We start from the raw sequence: 21,320 nt of genomic DNA on the forward strand, positions 1-21,320 counted from the left end.
TGCTCAACTCAGGTTGTCTTTCTTTCCAAAGCAGAGAAATAAAATACTCATTAGGAACTTGCAAGTCAGACCTCAGATTTACACACTCCGAATCAGAACATGGTGGTTCCACAGTGAAAATATGGCAGGTCTAGACGAGGCCCTCTAGACACAGAATAATCACATTTCTGACTGCATGTCACACAGGCTGTAAGCAAACACTCACTGGCACATTACCTCTTCCTTTGTCACTGGGGGTTTTCCTCACCTTTGGCTTAGCACATCTTCCAGCACATCAGCCATGGTGTTAGGCTGTCAAGACAGCAATCTCCTTTTTTTGCCTTCAAAAGATGAATATACTAAGAACAGGGAAAACCTAATGAGCTTTTACTAGATAGCATTAACTCTTATCAGGCTTTGCTGTTCAGACAAGACTGCAAAAAGGTGATTTTAACTTGAAGCAAGGTATACATTGATCTAACCCAGTCAATGTCAGTGTGAGACAAACACTATAAACTGGGAACTGATTTGCTAAGTACTTCTAATGGTGAGAACCTTCCTATATGAACTATGGAAGAGATCTGAACAAGATCTTTTTACAAAAAGAAAATATTTTACAGACCAAAAACAAGTGAAGCAGCCATTTATTGCAGTTGACCAGGTATGTAAATAAACTGTTCTGACAGTTATAAGCAAAGTACAAAATATTTAACTGTGGACAGTTTCTTCCTGTTTGTAAACATTAGAAAACTATTCCCTCTCCAAACAATTTAAGCATCAGAAAGTATAAACAGTCTTTTGCAGAGGTTCATGAACATGGCTGCCTTCTTTCTAATAGTTGCAGAGCACTTCTGTTGTCACAATCAGGAATGGGGTTTTCCTACTACGTTTCAAACACAAGGGCTCCTGGCTGAAGCCTTGTTATTGACTACAGAAAGTGTACTTACTGTTTTTTTCAGAGAATTCTTCTGATTCACAAAGCTGCTTTACTTAGTGGACAGTACTGGTCACCACACCAGTAAAGGCAAAATTTAATGCTCTGGTTTGTGCCAGCCAGGTGAGGAGGATCTGAAATCAAATTTCCTATACCCAAAATGCACCCTCCCTTTTTCACTCATCCAAGTAAGGTAAGAGTTGTCTCTCAGAAATTTTACACGGAACAAACCAGAATATTTTCCATAACTCGTTTTAGTAGCATTTTCAATTTTTTCAGTTTCAGCATCCAAGCCTTAGGAAGATGAGTGGTCAAGTGCATGAAGTCAGATAATTGCACTGCCCTCACACAGGCTGAGCAAACAACTTGCCCTGACTGCCAAAGGCAAACAATGCAGATGAATAATTCTACAGCACAGGCAACTTTGATACTATGAGACAAATTACATTAAAAAAGCCCAGCTGTCCTTAACAATCCAGGAATTGCTCTGTGGGTTCAGAGGAAACAATTTAGCATAGTTATACTGCATTAAAAAGACAGAAAAGGATCCAGAGGATTGCAGCATTGTTAACACCCGTGAGATTCACGAGCAAGGACTAAAGCATAGTCAAAACTGAGGGCTATAACTAAAAAAGAATATGGCTTTATTTAATTTTAAAAGAAACCTTTCTTGCTGAAAGTGGTGATGTTCTAGTGTACCTGTGGACATCCAGGGCATACTCAATTTCCACCCTAGTTCCAAAAGTCTCTCCTGTGTACATCCCATTAATTGTAAGGAGAATATTTCTCTTAGAAAGATAGTATTTTATTTGAATTTTCTGCCCTTTCAACAGGTGATATGGAAAGATCTCAGTTAAAAATTAAGTAATTTTTATCCAATTATTGCATTCTAGAAAGAGTAACTGTATTAAATGTATTAAATGTACTACTTTATACTTTGTAACTTAAATACTTACAGCTCAGTTTTGATTTAGGGTTCACTAATGTCAACTATCTTATGCACAGATCTTGCTTTATAAAAGGTTATTTCTTTGATATACTTTAAAAGCTCTAATTTGAACTATTCAGAACTGGAGTTCTGGACCAATTTTTGCCCATTTTACAGATTGGACTTGTATGGAGAATGACCAATGGTTAAAATCACACACAAGTTTTGGATAACTCATTAAAAATACTTCTAGAAGTAGAGCAACATATTCCAGGTTATATGAGACCAGCTGTTGCTCCACTTTTAACATGCTAGAGTTCCCTGGCGTTCTGCCAGAGACAGCTGTAACTTGTATTTCATATTTCTTGCCCATCTGTGTCCCATGGAGGAGATCCCTGCTGCCTGTGAGCATGACCAGTGCTCCCTGAGAAGTGCCACAAGAGAAAGCAGCACTTGGGCGGGCTCTGCAGGGACACCCAGCCCAGCAGAGGGATCCTCCTCCCTCAGTGCCCCAGCCAGGAATGAGCACAAGGCTCATGCCCCACATCCCTGACCTGGAGGTGCTGGTGGGAAAGCTGGGAGAAGAGCCTTTGCCAGAGGGGTTCCTTACTGTACCTCCTATTGGAGGTGCTCCCATCACTCCCCACAGCACGCAACGGCAAAACGTAGCTGAAGCTTCATCTCCAGAGCTGTAGATTTTTTGGCAAGAAAACCTCCCAACCTGCTACAGGTAAAAGTTGTTCTTTCAAAGAAAAAATAAGCAAGCCTGCCACTAAGAATTTTCTAAGTAGCTCAGGAAGCAGCTCTAAAGCAATATTATTTTAAGCTTCCCCTATACTAATTATGTCAGTAGAATGGGTTTTCCCCCTACACCCCCTGCCCTATAAAATGATATTTTTTTTCTGCATTAATTAGTTTTGCTTACTGAAATAAGCAGCTATGTTCTTGCTGAACAGCTCTGAGACTGCAGCTGAACTTCCACTATCCTGGCCATCTCCTGGGGTGCTTATTTGGAGTTAATTGTTGGTGTTCCAGTCACTGCATTAATCTGCCCACTGCATTTAGTGCCAGCATCTACCACTGTGGATTAGGCAGAGTGCACAGCAGCTGGTGGGATGCCATCCAAGGGGAATGGGGTGTTGTAGGTAAATGATTAATGACATCTACGTTTGCAGCACAACACACAAAGACAGGTACCAAAATCCCTGGGTGATGTGTGTGCTGTACTGCAAACTGCAAACACAGAGTGGAGTTATGAATACATTTGCTCAGTTCTGACTTCTTTTGACCAAATTATTTTACACTAGCTTAGAAATGATGAGCATTTATAAACTTTTTTTTTTTTTTTCTTCTAGAACTAAATTAAAAATGCACATGGTAGTTATAATCACATTTACCTTCTGGAGATGCATTTTTATTTGGCTTGTCCTCTGTAAAATACACCTTCCAGACAGCAGCATAAAAGCAGTTGCTGTTTGTTCCCCTCCCCACAGCACCTTGCCAGCACTAATCTCCCTTAATGCAAGCAGCCCGTCCCCATAGCAAGGATGGAAGGACAGCAACTTGATCCTTTCCTCTGAACATCAAGTCTGGTATTGGATGCAGCTCAATACACTTTATCCAGTGTGAGATACATTTAGCTGAGACATTTTATATATACATCCATCTAATACTGCCTATGAAGTTCAGCCTACGTCTTCCTCCTATGCATTAGCAGCATCACACTGCTCTCAATGCTTCCTAGGGAGCTTCTCAAACTACATGTTTGCAGACTGCAAGTTAATCTTTCAGGGGATGAGCAGTTCTTAATTTCCACTCAGAAGTACATTATGAATACATCATTATAATACAAGTTATAAACTCCTGGCTTACAAGTACAAGGAACTCTGTGAAAACTGCATAGGTGAAGTTATATTCCAGGAACAAGTTACCTACCTACAGCCTCCTGAGTTTTCCTGTCCATACCAAGTCTGAATGCAGCTTAAATTATTAACACTCTACTGTAAGACTTGACATTTCTCTAGGCTTTTGAACTTAGGCAAGGAAAAAAAGTGAAAATTATATTAAAAAAACTAAACAACAGTCAGACAGTTCATTTTCCCCCACCAATATTTACAACATCCTTAAAAACCCCCAACAATAAAACAACCAAACAAACCCAAAAGCATTCCTCCAGCTTGTGGAAAATTCTGAACATCCTCATTCCTTTCTCTCTCACACAATTCAAACTGTCACTGTTCTGCAGCTTTTGCTTCCTTGCTTGTCAAAAGCATTAACAAGTTAGCAGATCACCCAAGTCATGTAGTTATACTATTAAAGACAGACAGAAAAACAAATTATTTTGCAGTAGTATTATTACTACAGTAGGATTAACTCAACATGGAAAATGACAAAAATACAAAAAAGAGTTTGGGAACAGTCATAGGATTATACCAATGTATTTAAAGTAGTGTAGTTTTTTTTAAAAAAACCCATTTGTGTGATTTATGTACATGTCCATTTGATGCAGTTACGTACTTATCACATACATGTGACCTGAGTGACTCCATCCTCCTGGTCAAACTGTCCATCATCCAGTTCCCTTAATACTCCATCACTGCTACTGAATCCTGGGAAGCCTCCATAATGGGAAGATCCCTCCTTGATCCAACATTGTTTAGAAGGAGACAGGTGAAACTCATCAGGTGGTTGTCCAGTTTCTACAGGGCAGAAAGTAGCCGTGTCTGATCCAACACTTCTGCTGGACACCCTGCCTTTTTCTTCCCCAGTTATCTGTCTTAAGGATTTCCTCTGAAAAATGAGAGAAAGTTGAAATGTTAGTTTATGTAGGGGAAAAACAACTGAGCCAAACACTTTGCAATGGATCATGGATAAATTTGGTGTAGCCGCATTTTAATCACGAGTGCAATTCTCAAGAAACAAGAGATTGCCATTATCTTAGGAGGCAATTCCCATTCCCATAGTAAATCTATGCAGATAGAAGTCAATGGCTGCTCTATACAGTCCTTTGAAATGGGATCTACAGAGTCCTTGCACAGGAGAACTCAGGGTTAATACAGTCTGACTTTATCATTGGGACTCCCTGACATCTTTGCTGTTGAAGTGATGGTTGCCAATGTCAAAAAGGAAAGTCAGCAGATCATGATTTCTGCAAATGATAGAGCTACCAGACTGTGCTGAGGGTTCTCTGAGGCACAACAATAAATTAAGGGCTTATCTCAGTTCAGCATCAAGAGCTACCTGAGTTCCTGAGATCTGTGATGGTGCAGCCTCTCCAGAGATAATGTCAGTGCCCTGAGCCACACAGAGGAGCAGGGCCAGCAAGGCAGGAGTGCCCTGAGCCACCTGCTCTCAGCACGGGCACAGCTACACCAGGAGATGTCTGCCAGGGGACACTGCCCTGCCCACAGCAGGAGCACATGGAGCTGAGAGGGAATCCAGCCTCAGCACAGAGCTGCATTTCAGTGCAAGAAGGACACAGTGCAGACACTTAAAAAAACCTCCACAAACACTTTACAGACTTTTACTATGCTTCAGCAAGTTTGTGTCCCCCTTTTGTACATTGCTAAGCTTTTTCTCAAACGCTTCTGAAACAGTAAAAACAATGGCCTGTGTGGCTAAAGGAAACATATTTAGGAAAGCTGTTACAGGGAACACTGGGAAATTAAACAAAGGGAAACAGCACTGCCTCAGGAGAAACAGAAGGAAATAAGTTTTGCCTGGACGTCACAGAAAGAGGGTGGAAAAATCTGTTTAAGGGAAATAAAGAAAAAGAGAAAAGAAAAAAAACAACCCCCTCAAGCACTGCATGGTTCAATCTTGCATTTCATCCTCTGAACCCTTTCTTAGAAAAACAAATGGTTTGTGACAAACAAAGTCCACAGAGACAGTACAGCCCTTGAAACCCAAGAGGCTTTTGTGCTATCACATAAATCACAAACCAGGCCATAACTCACTGCCCCACAGATATATAAGAAGGCAGAGAGATGAGCTGGGAGGACATAACATCCTCCATCCTCAGAAAAGAGACCCTGTGAGACTAAGAAACCAAGTAATGGAGGATTAAAATTATGGTGAAAACCAACGCAATTGGCAAAACAGAAGGAAAATGTAACTCTGCTAAATGTTTCAGCTTCAGCCCAGTTACCTATTTATCCCAAGCTAAATGACCTCAGCATAATGAAATTTCTGGTAGAGAAGAAAAACACTCACTAGTACTGAAAAAACCACATTTTGTTTAGATTTCAAACATAGAAATCCTGATGTAAACAGCTGCAAATCAGGTATTTCTTGTTTACTTTGAGTATGTTTAATGCTTAAGTCAAATGTTTCCCATTCCAACAACAATAAAACAACTACAAAACACATTTTATTTGTATACCCAAGGCTGCTCATCACCCTACAAGAGGGTGAAAGAATTTAAACAGTGACTACAATGCTTCCTATTTTTAATTTAAGCCATGTCTCAAAGATTCATCAGTTCCTGAGACTGAATGTTTTTACAGAACTGGTTTGTATTACATCTCTTGGCAGAATCCAACTTGTGACATACAGTTACACTGCCTTTTAAGAGACATAGTTAGAAGGGACATTATGCCTTCCCAAGGGTTAAAGTATCAGGAGTTCATGCCCTTATTATATACAGAGTATTGAAGAAGTAGGAAAGCATCAGGAGAAGCATTATTTTATGGCTGGCATGATTTTGCTTTATACATTTACAATGTTGCTATCAAAAATTGTGGTCCAAAATGTACTTTCAGAAATTAATTAGGAAAAGAAGTAAAGACTACGAAGTCAGACATGTGGGAGGAAGTCAGAAGGTTTTAAAGATAAAAGCTGGAGGTGCTTTTGACACAGTGGGTGGTTAGGGAAAAAAATCCACTGGCAGAATTTAGGAGAGGGTATGAATGGAGAGAGATAAAAGACACTGGCAAAGGAGACTACACAGAACTCAGAAGAGAAAAAAAGCAAAAGCTCCAATTCTGAAAATGAAGAAATAAATTATAGCATATGAGAACTATCTGGGAACTGAGACAGTGGCAGAGACAAAAACAAACAGGACTTGAAGTGTACATCTTGAAGGCAAGTTCTTCCAGGCATGGAAGTACTAATTATCAGGGGACACACTGAGAAGGAAGTTAGGCTGGAGATAAGCAGAAGCCTGGAGAAGAACAAAAAAAGGAAGAGTATATTTTAGAAGCACTAAACAAAGGAAAACACAGATGATGGCAACACATTGAACAGACAGTCAAAAAAAACCACAGAGAGAGATCAAATAGCAATGCAAGAAATTTGAAGAATTATGGAAATATTCATACAAATAGAGAAAGAAACAGCTAGGTATCACTGCCATATAATTCTATGCCATGAATCAGTTTGTGAAGTTACCACTCCACTGCTGGACATGAGTGAAAACATTCATAGCTTTCCTAACTGCTTAAGGTTATCACAGGAAAGACATGTTGACTAGAGAAAGGCTGATGAGCCACTGAAATTGAGAAAGAACCAAAAATGGAAACCCATCACAGTATGTCAAAAGACCTGGCAAAGAAAAGCCCACCAGGAGTTCACTCTTCTCTGGCCACAACAGGATTTACTGCAGCAGTGTGCTGGTGCAAGAATTGTGACACTGACTTGGAGCAGTGGAGACTGTCAGTCAATCCTCAAAGCACTTGATACAACCTCCAACCAAAAGGGACAAGGTTGTTGAGGTTTAACTGCAATTCCTGCAGTTGTTGAGGTTCAGCTGCAGGAATTTTAAAGCCTCTGTCTCTGTCACAAATTTTCATGCAACAACAGCCCTTCACCCTGATAACCTGCAGGTTACTGTATTCCCTTAGAGCATAGCTTAACACTCCTTTCTTCTAAAAATGTGAAAGTTGACGTTTTGAAGGTCAAAACAATTTTCTGTTTTATGTGCAAGAGATGCAGGATTTTGACCAGACTCCCTAAAGACTTCCAAGGAAATAATGCATAGCCAAACACATTCACCTGAGACACAGTAATTCCTTAGCACAAAACAGGTTTTTAGCCTGCTCATGCTTTTCTCTATGGCTTAAGATATCTCTTAAGCTGAGGAAAAAAGATAACATGTGATCCAGCTGCAAAAAACATCCACAAACCTGAACTCGTTTGCAGGGAAACCATGTTCTGTCAGTTCTTTCCCCTGTTAATTCTCAAGTCTAGTTTGTTTCTGTATCTTACCATTATGCGAAGTACTAATTTTTTTAATATTAATACCGCAAAAATGTTACTCACCTCTGGTGTCTGGACAGCAGAACTCCACATAACAGGTCTCTGAAGAAAAATTACTTGCTTTGTGGCCAGATTTCCTTCACTGAAATTTAAAGAAAATAGTTTTCCAGGTTTTCAAGGCAGTAATTGTCACCAACATATTTGAAGTCAACTTTAGGGTGGGTGTAAGTTCACAAGTGAGAAGAGGACAGACTAGAGTATTATCCAGTTTATTAACTCCTCAATAGTTCTATAATGATATTTTTTTTTAAAAATAGAAGCATAGGACTTGGTTAAAGTGATGCACATGAAAATAGGGACAGACCAGTAACTTGTATTACCATGACTGGAGTTATTTAACATGTGTGCTCTTGAAAGTTTACATATCAGAGCTCCTGCTTTTAATCCAAGTCTGCACATTTACATCTGAATCAAACCTTCACAAGTCTTTTTTGAACTTAACCTTCACTGTTAAATACACAGCAACACATTACTACCTATTAATATCACAACAACCAGGCCCAATCTTAATAGATCCATAGCTTCAGCAAATCTCTCAATACTCTGTGGTATGAAACTTGGGAATTAACATTCTTTACTGCTAAATAAAAGTTGTAAAATGTCATCTAATTGACACTTGCTGCTTCATCACCTATGGATAAAGGGCTGCAGCTCAGTTTTAATAAGCTTTGCATCAAGAATGAGATGAATGACACCAGGTGTTTTGTATGAGGGAGGTACCAGCATAGGCAGGACAAGACAATATTTGGTATGAAAAATAAAGAAAGGGAAAAAAAAAAGAGCAACTTCAGTCCTGGAACTTTTACAGATGTTAATACTGTTATGGTAGACAAAGCAAAGGTGTTGGTTTTTTTCCCAAAAGGGAATTCTGTAGAAAAATAAACACGACAAGTGAAGCTGCTCCCCAGACCAGATATTACTGATATGATATTTCATAAGCACTACACCCCCTTAGTAGTGGTGATAAATACATCCTGTAAGTTTTAATGTATTTCCATCAGCTTTCCACCAGAAATACATGTCACCACATGGACAGGACATGTAATACAAACCCCAACTCCATGTCACTGAAAGTGAAACAATTTCAGGACAAGAACTCCAGAATATGAAGATTTTAAAAAATCCTGTTTTCTTCTAAATATCAGATACTATATTTTTATAAGTTCTTCTCCCCTCAGCTGCTTTTGGCCAGTATTCAGTAAGATCTTTAAGCATATAAAGGTAAAACAATGAAATTGTTTGGCCAAAGGGTGACTACATATTTAATAGTGCACTAAATGAGTAGCAAAACAGTAACACCAAAGAGATGGCAGTTCATTTGAAGTGTTTATGATTCTACCTATTCTATCAACCATAAAACTGTGTTATTATGCATAACATTTCTAAGAACTACTAAAACAATGTAAGCTTTTACTTCAGTATGCATATATCACAAGATCAAACACCACACATATGAAGTCAAGGCAACTGGTGCATGTTTCACAACTGAAAACTATTTTGTATTTAACATCAGGGACCTGCTCCAAGAAAAACCAGGGATTAGAACTGTTCTATGAGCTCAGAAGAGCTTGTCAACAGCCTGCCCCAGTAAAGCTTCTGGAAGTAAGCTCTGAGAAAGTACACAAACCAGTACTATTCTCAGCATAAACAGCCACTCAGATCAATAGTTAGTGATGATGGATTTGTGATTTTGTTTGGCCCCTCACAATCTTTTTTTCAGTCTGGCTCAACTCAGGTCACGGCATATCTTTGCATGTATTCCTTGGATGAGAACAGAGAACTAAAACTCCAGCTTGTGGGAAAAACAAAAATGCAGGAGAACAAATTCATTCGTTTCCTTAAGCCTAACAAGGTTTCCTGTTCCAAGAGTCCCTACCTCACTATTTGCATTCATTAAAAGACAGTGTTTAGATTTTATGTCATTACAAGGAAATCTGCAATCCTGCAACCTTCTTCCACTTGGTTAGGTATTTCTCTGTGCCTCAGTTATGTCTCTTTTGATCAATTGAAAAATGTCTCTTCCAAGCAACAAGGCTGAGCACAGGCTCTGGCATGGGGAAGAGCCTAAGGCTTATTTTGTAACAGTGTCTGCATTCCTACAGAGAAAAGAAAAAAACCCAAACACTGAGCTACAGCTTGTACAAATTCTACTAGAACAGAAAAAGGACATGATGGTGAGTAGACAAGAAGTAAATTAACAAATTTCTAAGTCTGACCTTATTAAAATGCCGCACACGACAAAGCAGCTATGAGCTTAATTCACAAAGAACTCAATGACAGTGGGATTTCCACAGAATTTAAATGAGAAAAAGTGCTCAGAGCAAGGGAAGCTCCACAGTTTCTCTCACATTTCTACATCCCCTCTTTGCCTCATAAGTCAGGGCATTTTGAAAATACAGATTAAGTGGTGAGCCAGGATAAATGCATAACCATAAAGTCAGTGTTTCTGCAGTGCATTGCCCAGAGCCTGCCCTGGCCATTTCAGGGACTACAGCAATCAGGGAAGGGAAATAAAGGTCACTGCAGAGTAAGGCTGCTGAAGCCTTTTTCCTGTCTCTTCTTTTAAGAGTGGTGAAGGGCAACAGAGACTCTTTTGTTGAAACACCAGCAATTTGTTTGTCTGCTTATGCTATATGGGCAAAACTGTGTCCTCTTACACGTCTGCAAGTCCTCCAAAACACCATGAAGCTACAAGCTCAGTACTACTGCCAATGGCTCTGGCTTTTACAGATCCATTTTTTAATGCATGAATATTTGATGTAAAAAACATTTAGAAAAGATATTAGACAAGATTTTCTGGAAATGACCAAAGGGAATAAGATAAATTATTTTCATGTATGCAGGTGTGCTTTTTGTGGGTATTTTCATTTCTCAAAAAAATATAACTTTGCACTCCTTTGGAACTGGGTAGCATCTAGACTTTCAGTTTAGAGACAGATACCAGCCTGGGATACTAAGTGTCCTGGCTTAAAGGTTCTATTAAATGAAAAATTTAAAAAGCCTTAAAAGTAATTCTAGTTTTCAATGACAAACATATATGGACTTCTACAAACTCATGGTACTACTAAAAACTGCAGTAATACTAATTTACAAGCAAATACTCACAAAAGATCTGACATGAGGGAAAGTTTTACCATAAATTAGGAGAAAAGGAAGACAGAACACAGGAAAATACTATAGTGAGTAAAAATGGGGATAATAGATAAGTTTTCTTTAAATGCTATGCAAAAAATCTATTTTAAAAGTAAACATGAAAACATAATTTTGTCAGATCATTCCAAGTTGTTGCTTATTTAGTTTCTTCACTGTTTCTGCAACCACTTAATATTCAGGCTGGGTTTTGAGGTCAGAGTTTTGAGTCTGGGGAAAAAACCAGCTGTTGAGCAGCATAAAGTGTCCTTCTTTATTAAGACTTTTGCATTCCTAGGATAACCCACCACCACCACAGTAATGGCATCTTTCACAGCAGACACAGCAACCATGCAGGAATTTCTTCTCCTCTTTAAATACCAACATCATTGCTTAGAAATAGTAGTTATTAATCACAACTCAGCCTATCAAAACAGGAAGACATTCATTTTCTGATTCTCATGAGTTTTCAATCCCTAATTAGGAATTCTTGTTCATAAGCTTTTTTCATTTTTTAAAAGCAAATTGAATTGCCGTATATGAGATACACTACAGGCACACAAAGCATGATTCATCCTATTTCTTCCAAGAGTAACTCACAAGCTACAGTGGGATAACAAGCATTAGACAATTCATACAAAGTCCTACTCAACCATTTAGGCCAGAAAACAAATGTTTTTTCTTAGGCTGAGTTACTCTGGTGTGGGTACAAAACGAATCCAGTTTCAGATTTGGCCAGGATAGAACCCCTTTAGCATGGGCACTGCAATTAATGCTCTGCTTGTTTCACATCTGGGATACAGCACTGCTTGAGACCTGAATATCTTCCTGGTACATTCTCACTGGTCCAAGGAACAGCCCCAGCCTAATCAATCAGTTAATGCTTCCTACAGCACTGCATCCTATTTTTTTCCCCCTTACAGCACTTTGTCTCTTTTAGTTGGCCCTGCCTTGGCTCTGTGATCTCTGAGGTACAAACCAGCACCATTTGATGTGCTGCAAGCACAGGCTGACACTCCCAGTGTCACTCAGCAGCTGCTCAGGACATTCCTGACCCTGCTGTCCAAACCCTCTGGGATGGGTTCAGTTACATGGCTTGTGGGACACAAAAAGTTGGAAGTTCAATATTCTCTCATCCTATGACTCAGGACACACCATGACTACAAAAATCTCCCTGCCATCCTTCAAAGATTATACCCAGATTCTGAAGACTTGCTCTCAAGCACCAAGATGTGGCCAAATTTCAGCTGTTAATGAAAACCAGGCCTGGTAGTTCATATAGTCTATAAGTCACTATGTTCAAAGCTAATACACTTAGACTACAAAATTATTGAAGAAATTAAAGGATAACCATTTGTTTCATGTTCTGGAAACCACTTCTTCCATAGGAAAGCAAAACAGAGACTCTCAAAAAAAAAAGGTACAGAACATGCCATATTTTACCAAAACTTCTTTTGTCTTTGCATTTAACCAGTTGGTAAAAGTCAACTATTAGAAAAAACACTGCCAAAAAAACCCAGCACCTATTTCCTGATCACAAAAGCCTCCTTCTTACATGGGGTGAGTTGATTTAATTATGCCAAATCACTTAAGCAGAAGTCTACTTTCTTGCAACAGTTTTCTTAGAATCTTCCATGCACATCTTTTTCATGACTTGATTTAACACAGTGAGGCCTGGGATCCAAAGATTACTCAAGCCATCCACTCTTTCCACAGCTGTTAATGAGCCCTAAGACCTGCCTCAGTACATTTGTTTGCTTTTGAAGTTTGGCAATCTTAATCTAATGGGTGGAGAACTTAAAAAAAAAAAGAAAAAAAAAAAGATGAGAGAAGGGAGGCATTAAGAATGCTTCATCTAGTGTTGTATCTTTTCTTGGGAAGGGTTATTTAAGGAAAAGAAGAAAAAAAGCAAGTCTGGAACCTTATGGGGAATCCAGGTCTGCAGTTTAGCTCTTCTTATGTAGAAAAGAGTCCCATCAATGCTCTAACTAAGCATTACAGCTAGAGACCTGAAATCCAGTAGTCTGGTATTGTATTTGAGTTGAACCATAGTGTCTATATTAGAGAGGAGAAACAGCCCAATAGCTTGCTGGATTAGCATATTCTCTGCCCTAATTTGCAACAAACACTCCATGACTGTCATGTGACAACATGACTTTTTCCATGGTCTAAATCAGTCATTCACCAAGGTCCTAAAACTAGTGAAACATTTCAACACTTGTTTCTAGTTGAAGCATGAGTAAGCCCCATTGCTGTGGACTGGGTAGGTGATAAAAAGTTTCCTACATAAAATCTTTCATGTTTAGATTTACACAATGTATTTTAAATTTAGAATTAGACTCACTGAAATCAGTAGTCCTAAGCAGATAGGGCAAAGCCCTCATGAAAATGCTACTTACATCTCAAGCTTTACACACATTTAACATCAGCAGTATTTTTCTTCTTTTGACATTCAAGTATGCAAGTAATTATTGAATAATTCTCAGCCATACACACCAAGAATGCTGTAATCAAGAGTCTGGGTACCTGTCATGTCGTACAATTGGTGTAGGCAGGACACAGGTCAGCAGCCATCCAAACTCAGCCAGCGTGTGCAGTAAAGGTCCATAATCTGTTTTAATTTCACACCCCTACATTAATAATCATAAAAAGTAGTAAAGAGACTCTGTACAGGTTTTATTGGCATTTCTACACAATTACAACACCTCCCCTCTCACTTTTAATGAGATAATCCTTTGAGATGACATCAAACTGTTGTTTGGTGGAGATTCATTACTTCAAACTGAAAACAACTTAAGAAGTTCAAGACTACAAAATCCATGGAAAACTGAATTTATTAACATTAGGTATGAGCTCTGACTCATCAAGACATAATTCAAAGCAGCTCACCCATTAAACTTGTCACTTTGTTAAATTAGTGCCTAAAACTTTTAAAGCATCATAATTAGGTGTCTCAATTGACATCTTTATTTACTCCACATATGATAAATAAGCATATCACTTAGCTACATACTTAAGGTTTTGGTGGGTTTTTTGGTGGTGGTCTTTTTTTTTAAATGTACAAGTCTTCAGTTTGATGTTAATTTTTTTTGCATTTGTAAACGTGTTTATCATTGGATATTTCACAAGTAAGAAAATCCAACAACATAATCCAACAACAACTGCTTTCAGATGTCATTCATAGCAATAATCCTAAATGATAAGAATATTTCTAAAGAGTAATTTAAGTAATTTTATTGCTGTAACCCACTACAGCAGCAGATGTAAATTTATTAGGAAACCCAAGTCTTCCATATTTAGCAGTAAAAATACATATCTGAACATTGCACTGAATTAATTTACTATCAATTTTCTCTTGTTTTTCTAGATCTGGCTATTTTCTCCCCCTTTTAAAAAAAGGTGACCAGCACTTGCTGAAATTACACCTAAATTGGTCTGAAACACACAAAAAAATCCCCCAAGATGTCTTCTTTGGTAGTTGTACTTGTTGGTATGAACATTTACAAATGTCAGGCCAGAATTCCTCTGGCATATTTCTTTTATGCACATTTACCAATGCCCACAAATCTGATTTTATTTTTATCATTTGGGGCTTTAGTAAAGCCTATGCAGGTGACTTCAGGAAACCATCCTGAATGCTTATGGAACACTGGTACCAGCATCCTAAAGGAAAAAAACAAAGAAAAATACCAGTAGGAAATAGCACTGCTAAATCATCACCTATTTACCTCAATGACTGTCCATTGTTCAACAACTATTGCATCATTTCCTTTCCTGGTAGAACCTGGAACTCCAGCACCTTCTTCTTCATAGATAAATAATCCCTCTAAAGATTTGGGCAAATAATCCCCTGTGAACATAGACATAAGCATTAAGTTTTAGGTTGATAGATTACCAAGATGTACACAAGATGTTTCTTTCTCACTGAACAGTTCTCTAAAATAAAATTAAATGACTCAGCAAACTCAAATTTGTGGTTATTTATGGACTGTGCAAGTCAACTTATTATTAAAATTCCTTTTTCTTTTCTACACAAATTGAACTATGAACAACTGTGTCAAAAGCATTAACCCCTCCCATACTCTAGTATGAATTCCAGTTCCCTGTATTCAACATATCCATTACAGAGGATGGGCACAACCCTTTTTTCCTCAACTTCAATATTGTCCTCCTGACAAGACATGTGGCTTTTGGTGTGGTGGGAGAGAGCACAAAAATGAGTGAACCATGAAGTGTAAAGCTCAATTACAGCCACTTAAATACACAAATGGCCACAGGAAGAGCCTGAACAAGTAATTGTAGGAGGATTCCTGATGGGAAGGAAGTTCAGAGCACAAGTGCCTGACTCACATGTCAAAGGCCGGTAGCATCCGTTTGGCCCAAACTAAAGCTGTGCATCAAATACAGATTCAGTTTCTGGTTCTCTTCCTCCTAACAGCCTTTGGGAAGCCTTTCATGGAGATTCACATTGACAGCTGACTAACCAACTAAATTGGTACAGCAAAATCATGTAATCCTCAGAATATCAGCATTAAATCCCCTCCAATACTGGATGAGACATGTTATTACCTGGGTATTAAAGATGGGGAGTTATTCAAGCAAAGAAGAGCAGACAGCTCTCTCTGTGGGGAATGGAACACTGTAAAACTGTTGTTGGACAACAGCTGCAAAGATTAATTTCAACAGCTGCAAAACCACCCTTCAGTGAACTGTAACAGATCTCCAGAGAGTTCTTTTCCAGCTCTAAAAAAACTTCATAATGAAAACTAGAGGTCTGAATTCTCACCTCTCTTCCACTGAAGGAAATTTAGTTGTTTCACTGATTTCAATAAAAAGGAGTAACAGTTTCAGAGTAAAAAAGATGACTGCTACAAACTGTGGCATTAGACTGCTCATGTGCACAAAATATGCAGTTTGAGAGGGACTAGCTGCCAAATTCCATCAGAAGTAAATCTACATTGATGAGCTTATCCGCCTCTGAGTCACAAAATTTACTGCAGAGCTACAGAAACACAGTGATTCACACTCAAAACCATAGAGAGCAATGAAAACTGAACAGTTGTCATTAGTGTCAGGCTTTTGTTTTTTAAGAATCATAATTTAAATTGCAAAGATCTTGTGTTTTGCAGGTTTTTTTTTTCATTTAAGGCCTTCAATAATCCAAGAGTTCATATTGTTTTAAATCAAAATTATGAGAAAAAAGCATAAGGCATAGTAAATACAGCAGCTGCTCAAACTGACAGTAGTTTTACCTCCTCGTATAATTAAGACAAAGTGACTTATGAAAGCCACTTTAATACATTATTAATTATCTATTACACTTGTTAATCATCCTGAGCATTACAAAAAACTGCTTAAGGTCCCTGGAGCCTTTTCAACTAAGATTTGACAAGACATTTCTCTACTGCAACCCCGTACTTTGCTTGCTTACACTGCAATAATTAATTCTAAAGGAAGATCAACAAATTGCAACTTAGTACAAGCAAGACAGGTACAAATGCAACCAAAGCATCACCTTGGTGAAGTATACAGTGTAGGTTTGCTATCAAACAACATTTGTTAAAATAGTTAATTGTTTTGGAATTTATTAATCATCTCAGTTTGCTTTGGTCTGTACTCCTAACACTAGGGAACTACAATTTTCTTCACTTTTTTTCAAGTAATTGTATAACAGTAGTTACTACTGTTTTTTGCACACTTTTAACTTCTGGCTTTCAGACAAATCCAATTCAAATGGAAACGAATCTCTTAATTACATATTTTACCAGCAACGGAGTTCAAGAGTTCTAAACACATTTAATCCTATTGTCTTTTCCTTGAAAAAGGAAAACCCAACCAGAAGAACTAGCACAAAAGGTTGATTATTTTGTTATAAAGCTGCTCTAGTTTGCTGCTTTGGAAATTGGCAATTTGATAAAACAAAGCAAGAATTTCAATTACTTCGTCTACTATAAATTTGTGGAATCTGATACCTAAAAGGGAGTAATTGATTTTCTGGGCAGTTACAGATCCATCTTGACATACTCACATATATGCCCTCCCATCAAGAAGCAAAATATAGCCATAATTTTTTCAAATTGCATAGTTCTATGTGAACAAGCAAAAGCTTCATAATACCCGGAGACAGTACTCACCTTTAGAAGTTTCCCAGTGTACAAAAGAATCAACTAAGGCCAATCCTTGTTTATAATAAAATGTAGTTAATTCTAGCCAGTCTGCTTCCAGTGTACTAACAACTGGCCCCTTTCTTGTTACTTTCATAGACAAAACACCTTCATGGTAGGTCCAGCAGGTAGAATCATCATCAAAAACATTGAAGACTGTATAGAGCTTGTCTAAGGAGAGAGAAAGGAAGAATGAACTTCAAAGACAGTGCTCCAAAATTTGCAATATTACTAATCTCCTATTTTAACATAATTTTCTATTTCTATGCAACAGTTTTAATAATTGGTTCTTAATGTTGCTCTGCTTAAGACCTAAACACACTCAGGACAAGGTGTGAGGGGAGGTACACTTTGAGATATAAGGAAAATGGGAACTTATTACAGCTGGGCTGTCACTGAATTCTTCAGGTAGCTGGGGTTTGCATACAAGAAAGAAAACATACAAGGACTAAGAAAAATCAGTGCAAACAGCCTTCATTTCTGCCACTTGTGGAACTTCTGGCTACAAATACTAGCAACTATAAAAACAAAAGCCAATTTTCTAAGCTTGCAAATATAAGGAATGCATTGCACTGACTTTAACCCATTATTCTCTGAAGTACCAGTATAATTAGTTGTTTAGCTGACTGGGATTTTCCCACAGTAAAATGATGATGGATCAGTGGAAATTAAGGACACAAAACCAATTTATCTTTAAATTGGTTTTCTGTCTAGGTATTAATCCAGTGCTGTAACAAAACCAGTCACACACAAGCACTCACTAAAAACTGACATAGCCATAGCATATTAGGAAATCACTGGTGCAAGTTACAAAACCCCAACTGTGTGAGTGTGTTCTACAAATACACTTGTCTGTCACAGGTGTAGAGAAGTAAAACAAAGCAGCTGCCCAGAAATATTCTTGGATTGCCCAATACTGCTGGGCAGCCTAAATCAATGCAAACCAACCTCTAAATATCCAAGTTTTTGCACTGTCAAAACAAAGGAATTTGCTAAGATGACCCCAGTTAAGAAGTCAGTCTCTCTAGGCTCCAGAAACAGAAATTTCCAAAACAGGATTTGTACTCTGAGTAATCTGAACCAATATCTGGGAGAATCTCTTGCTGCTTTGAGTAGCGTTACTACACTCACTGCAGGTGACATCATGTGCCTAGAATAAGGGGAATTCAGAACAAAATGTTGAGCTTTCAGTAAGAGATAACTCTTTATACAGTTTTATCACTTTCACAGGTGCTTACATCCCAAGTAATGTGTTTATCATGACAAACCTTAATTTCTTTTACCATATATTGAAGTAAGATCTCTTATTCTACAGAAAAAGGAACTTGTTTCCCAATAAAACTATTCAATTCCTCACATATACCAGAAATTTACCTCCGCAATAGTCAAAATTCAATAAAATAGTTCAAAAAGCAATAGAACAGTAAAAATTCATACTTAAAATCCCCAAATCTATAACTTGGGCATAGTTTCTTGCCTCTTTTGAGCAGAGGTAAATGGAAGTGGCACACTGGCATAGCAGTATATACCTACACATATGCAAGAATGCCTTGGAAAATTCACATCAGCATTTTTCAAAATGACAATTACATAAAACAAAGAAAGGTGGTTAAGTTTCCAGAAGTTTTATCTCATGAACTCCAGTGACTTTCTATTTGACTAGTGTAGAGAAGCCTGGCATATCCTTCCTAAGCTTTTTGAAGTTTCCTGAAAACACTGCATGTAGGGGATGCACTGACTGCTGATCTACCTGGTCACACCAGCCACACAAACACTGCTCCCGAACAGAACCCAGTTTTCCACTTCTTCCTTACAGGACTGCTAATATATAGCAAACCCACTATTTAAAGCTGTAAGAGAAGAGTTAAGTTTTACCAGATTATGCTATAAAGGCTCACTTGTAGGAAAACTGCTTTTACTCAAGCCTTAAAAATAAGAGGGACATTGATTATCTCTGTGCTTAGAGTCATCATTCTCAGAGTCTACAAACTGAAGAGCTGTTTTAACAGGAAAGTGAAAAGGTGGCTTTTGAGAGCAATTAAAACATGTCTGGCTCATCAGGGAATGCAGCCTGACATGAAAGTTTCATGCTGCCTGCTTTCCACATAATTCTGTCTTGCATTAGTTCTCTTACTCAGATGACTTCTTTCTTTCTACCTTTTCCTCTTAGCAGCCAGGAGGCCTTAAGAGTTTCAGTACCAGAAGTCAATGTTTCAGACCATTTTTTGCACAGACTACACCAAGCACCTCATCCTTCTACAACAAAGTAGTCTATCACAGCATCAGCATTTTTTCAATTATGTTTTTCCTTCCTATACGTCTAATGCTTACTTTTCTCTAAGAAATTCATTTTGTAACAATTATTGTCTTCAATTTCATGGTCAAGGCATTAATTTCAGTGATCTCTTTCAGGACACTTCTTGAAGGCACGTTAACCAGAAAGAATCCATTATGAACGGATTTATTTGGTGTACATTATGTGAGTTGCCTGGAAGCATGTAAAATTATGGCTCTAGCTGGAAGGGGCTCTCTTTGTTGTCATCTTTGAAACAGGCACAACTGGAATCACAATGTATACTTTGAAATCATTACGTGTTTATAATTTTATATTGAGTAAACCTACATGTGCATTCCAGAAAATATTTTATAACAACTGCATCCTTCTAAAAGGAAGGATTTTTACTGCCACATGTTTGTTATACACATATTGAGCAAAAAACCATGAAATGTGCCACATTTCAATCCACAATTACACTGTGGGCGATCTTGGGGTGTTCGTTTGGTTTTCTTTTTTTCTTTAAATTGCAAACTAGAATTCTGACAGCACATCTACAATAGTCTATATGAAAACTGAAATATCATTTTAATATATTACTACAGCTCACATACATAAAACAGAAGGTGAGTGTTCCTTCTGCTTTTTTTACTGGCAACTCTTTTAGAAATAGTATGCATTTACATATGCATGCATAGAGGTATCTTCCAAAACCAGTATTTGATACAACAGAAAACACTGTTTTATTTTTTCCAATGCCTCAATAAAATACCTTATTTCTGCAACAAACAAGCAGCATTTATTACCATCTCCTTTCCGTGGTTTAGAAGGGCTGACTTCTTTTCCAAACTGGAAATCTGAATCCTCTAACAGTCTGCTTTCTCCATGCATTTCTTCCTCTATCCCACTCTCAGACGAGTGACCACTCAATGTCCCTTCATTCCAGTTTTTATAGTTTTCCTCAAAGTTTTCTCTTCTGTGTTCCCTATTTCTTCTGCCCAGTGTTGATTCCAGCTCTGCACCTCCATCTGCACTTGTTCCATTACAGGCTTTAGGATGAGGAAAATGTTGTGTTACAAATCCCACAAACTTCTTTCCTCTTTTAGCAGCTTCATTAACCTGCAATACAACATAAACTTAGCTGCAAAGTCATTTTACAATTGCATAGATCTTTTTCTTCTTTAAAACTTGTACATACATGAACCACTTTACTAAACTGCTGAGGACATAAAGGCCTAACACTGTATTACAGAAGGGTGACTGGTCTTTGATGCTGCTCCTGCTTCAAAGTAAATGGAAGTTTTCCAGCATGCCTTTGGAGTCAGGCCAAGAAAGGTGGCCAACACTGGTATGACTTCAGAGTAAACAAAATCCCTCATTTAGAACAAACCCAAAGTACTTTATTTACTGTGTTGTATTGATAAGCAGCATAGCAGAGCAATAAATAATATTTCTCTAAATACGTGATGCCAGTCATACTAAAAACATTTCTGTAGTATTGGAGGTCAGTATCTCTCATGAGCCATGAGTCATGTTGTATTTTTTGTTGAAGAATGAAAAGAACATTTATTCTTGGGTACTTAACTCAGGAAAAACATAAAATTCACATATCATACAAGTGTTTTATAATGAGAGACTGAGCTTGATTTTGCTTTC

General features: G+C 37.9%; 1 protein-coding gene across 2 annotated transcripts in view; it reads right to left on the reverse strand.

The window, feature by feature from the left end:
- Positions 1-605: 605 nt before the first annotated feature.
- Positions 606-21,320, reverse strand: part of RFTN2 (raftlin family member 2) — a 29,807-nt gene continuing 9,092 nt past the window's right edge. For both annotated transcript variants that reach the window (XM_058809178.1, XM_058809179.1), the window contains 6 exons: positions 20,471-20,783; positions 17,360-17,560; positions 14,954-15,075; positions 13,752-13,855; positions 8,100-8,178; positions 606-4,631 (listed from right to left, as the gene is read on the reverse strand). In XM_058809178.1, coding sequence (XP_058665161.1) covers positions 4,362-4,631; positions 8,100-8,178; positions 13,752-13,855; positions 14,954-15,075; positions 17,360-17,560; positions 20,471-20,783 — 1,089 coding nt within the window. In that variant the 3' untranslated portion in view covers positions 606-4,361. The remainder of the gene's footprint in view (positions 4,632-8,099; positions 8,179-13,751; positions 13,856-14,953; positions 15,076-17,359; positions 17,561-20,470; positions 20,784-21,320) is intronic.

Source organism: Ammospiza caudacuta, chromosome 8 (genome assembly GCF_027887145.1).
Source record: "Ammospiza caudacuta isolate bAmmCau1 chromosome 8, bAmmCau1.pri, whole genome shotgun sequence".
In the NCBI taxonomy this organism is placed as follows: Eukaryota; Metazoa; Chordata; class Aves; order Passeriformes; family Passerellidae; genus Ammospiza; species Ammospiza caudacuta.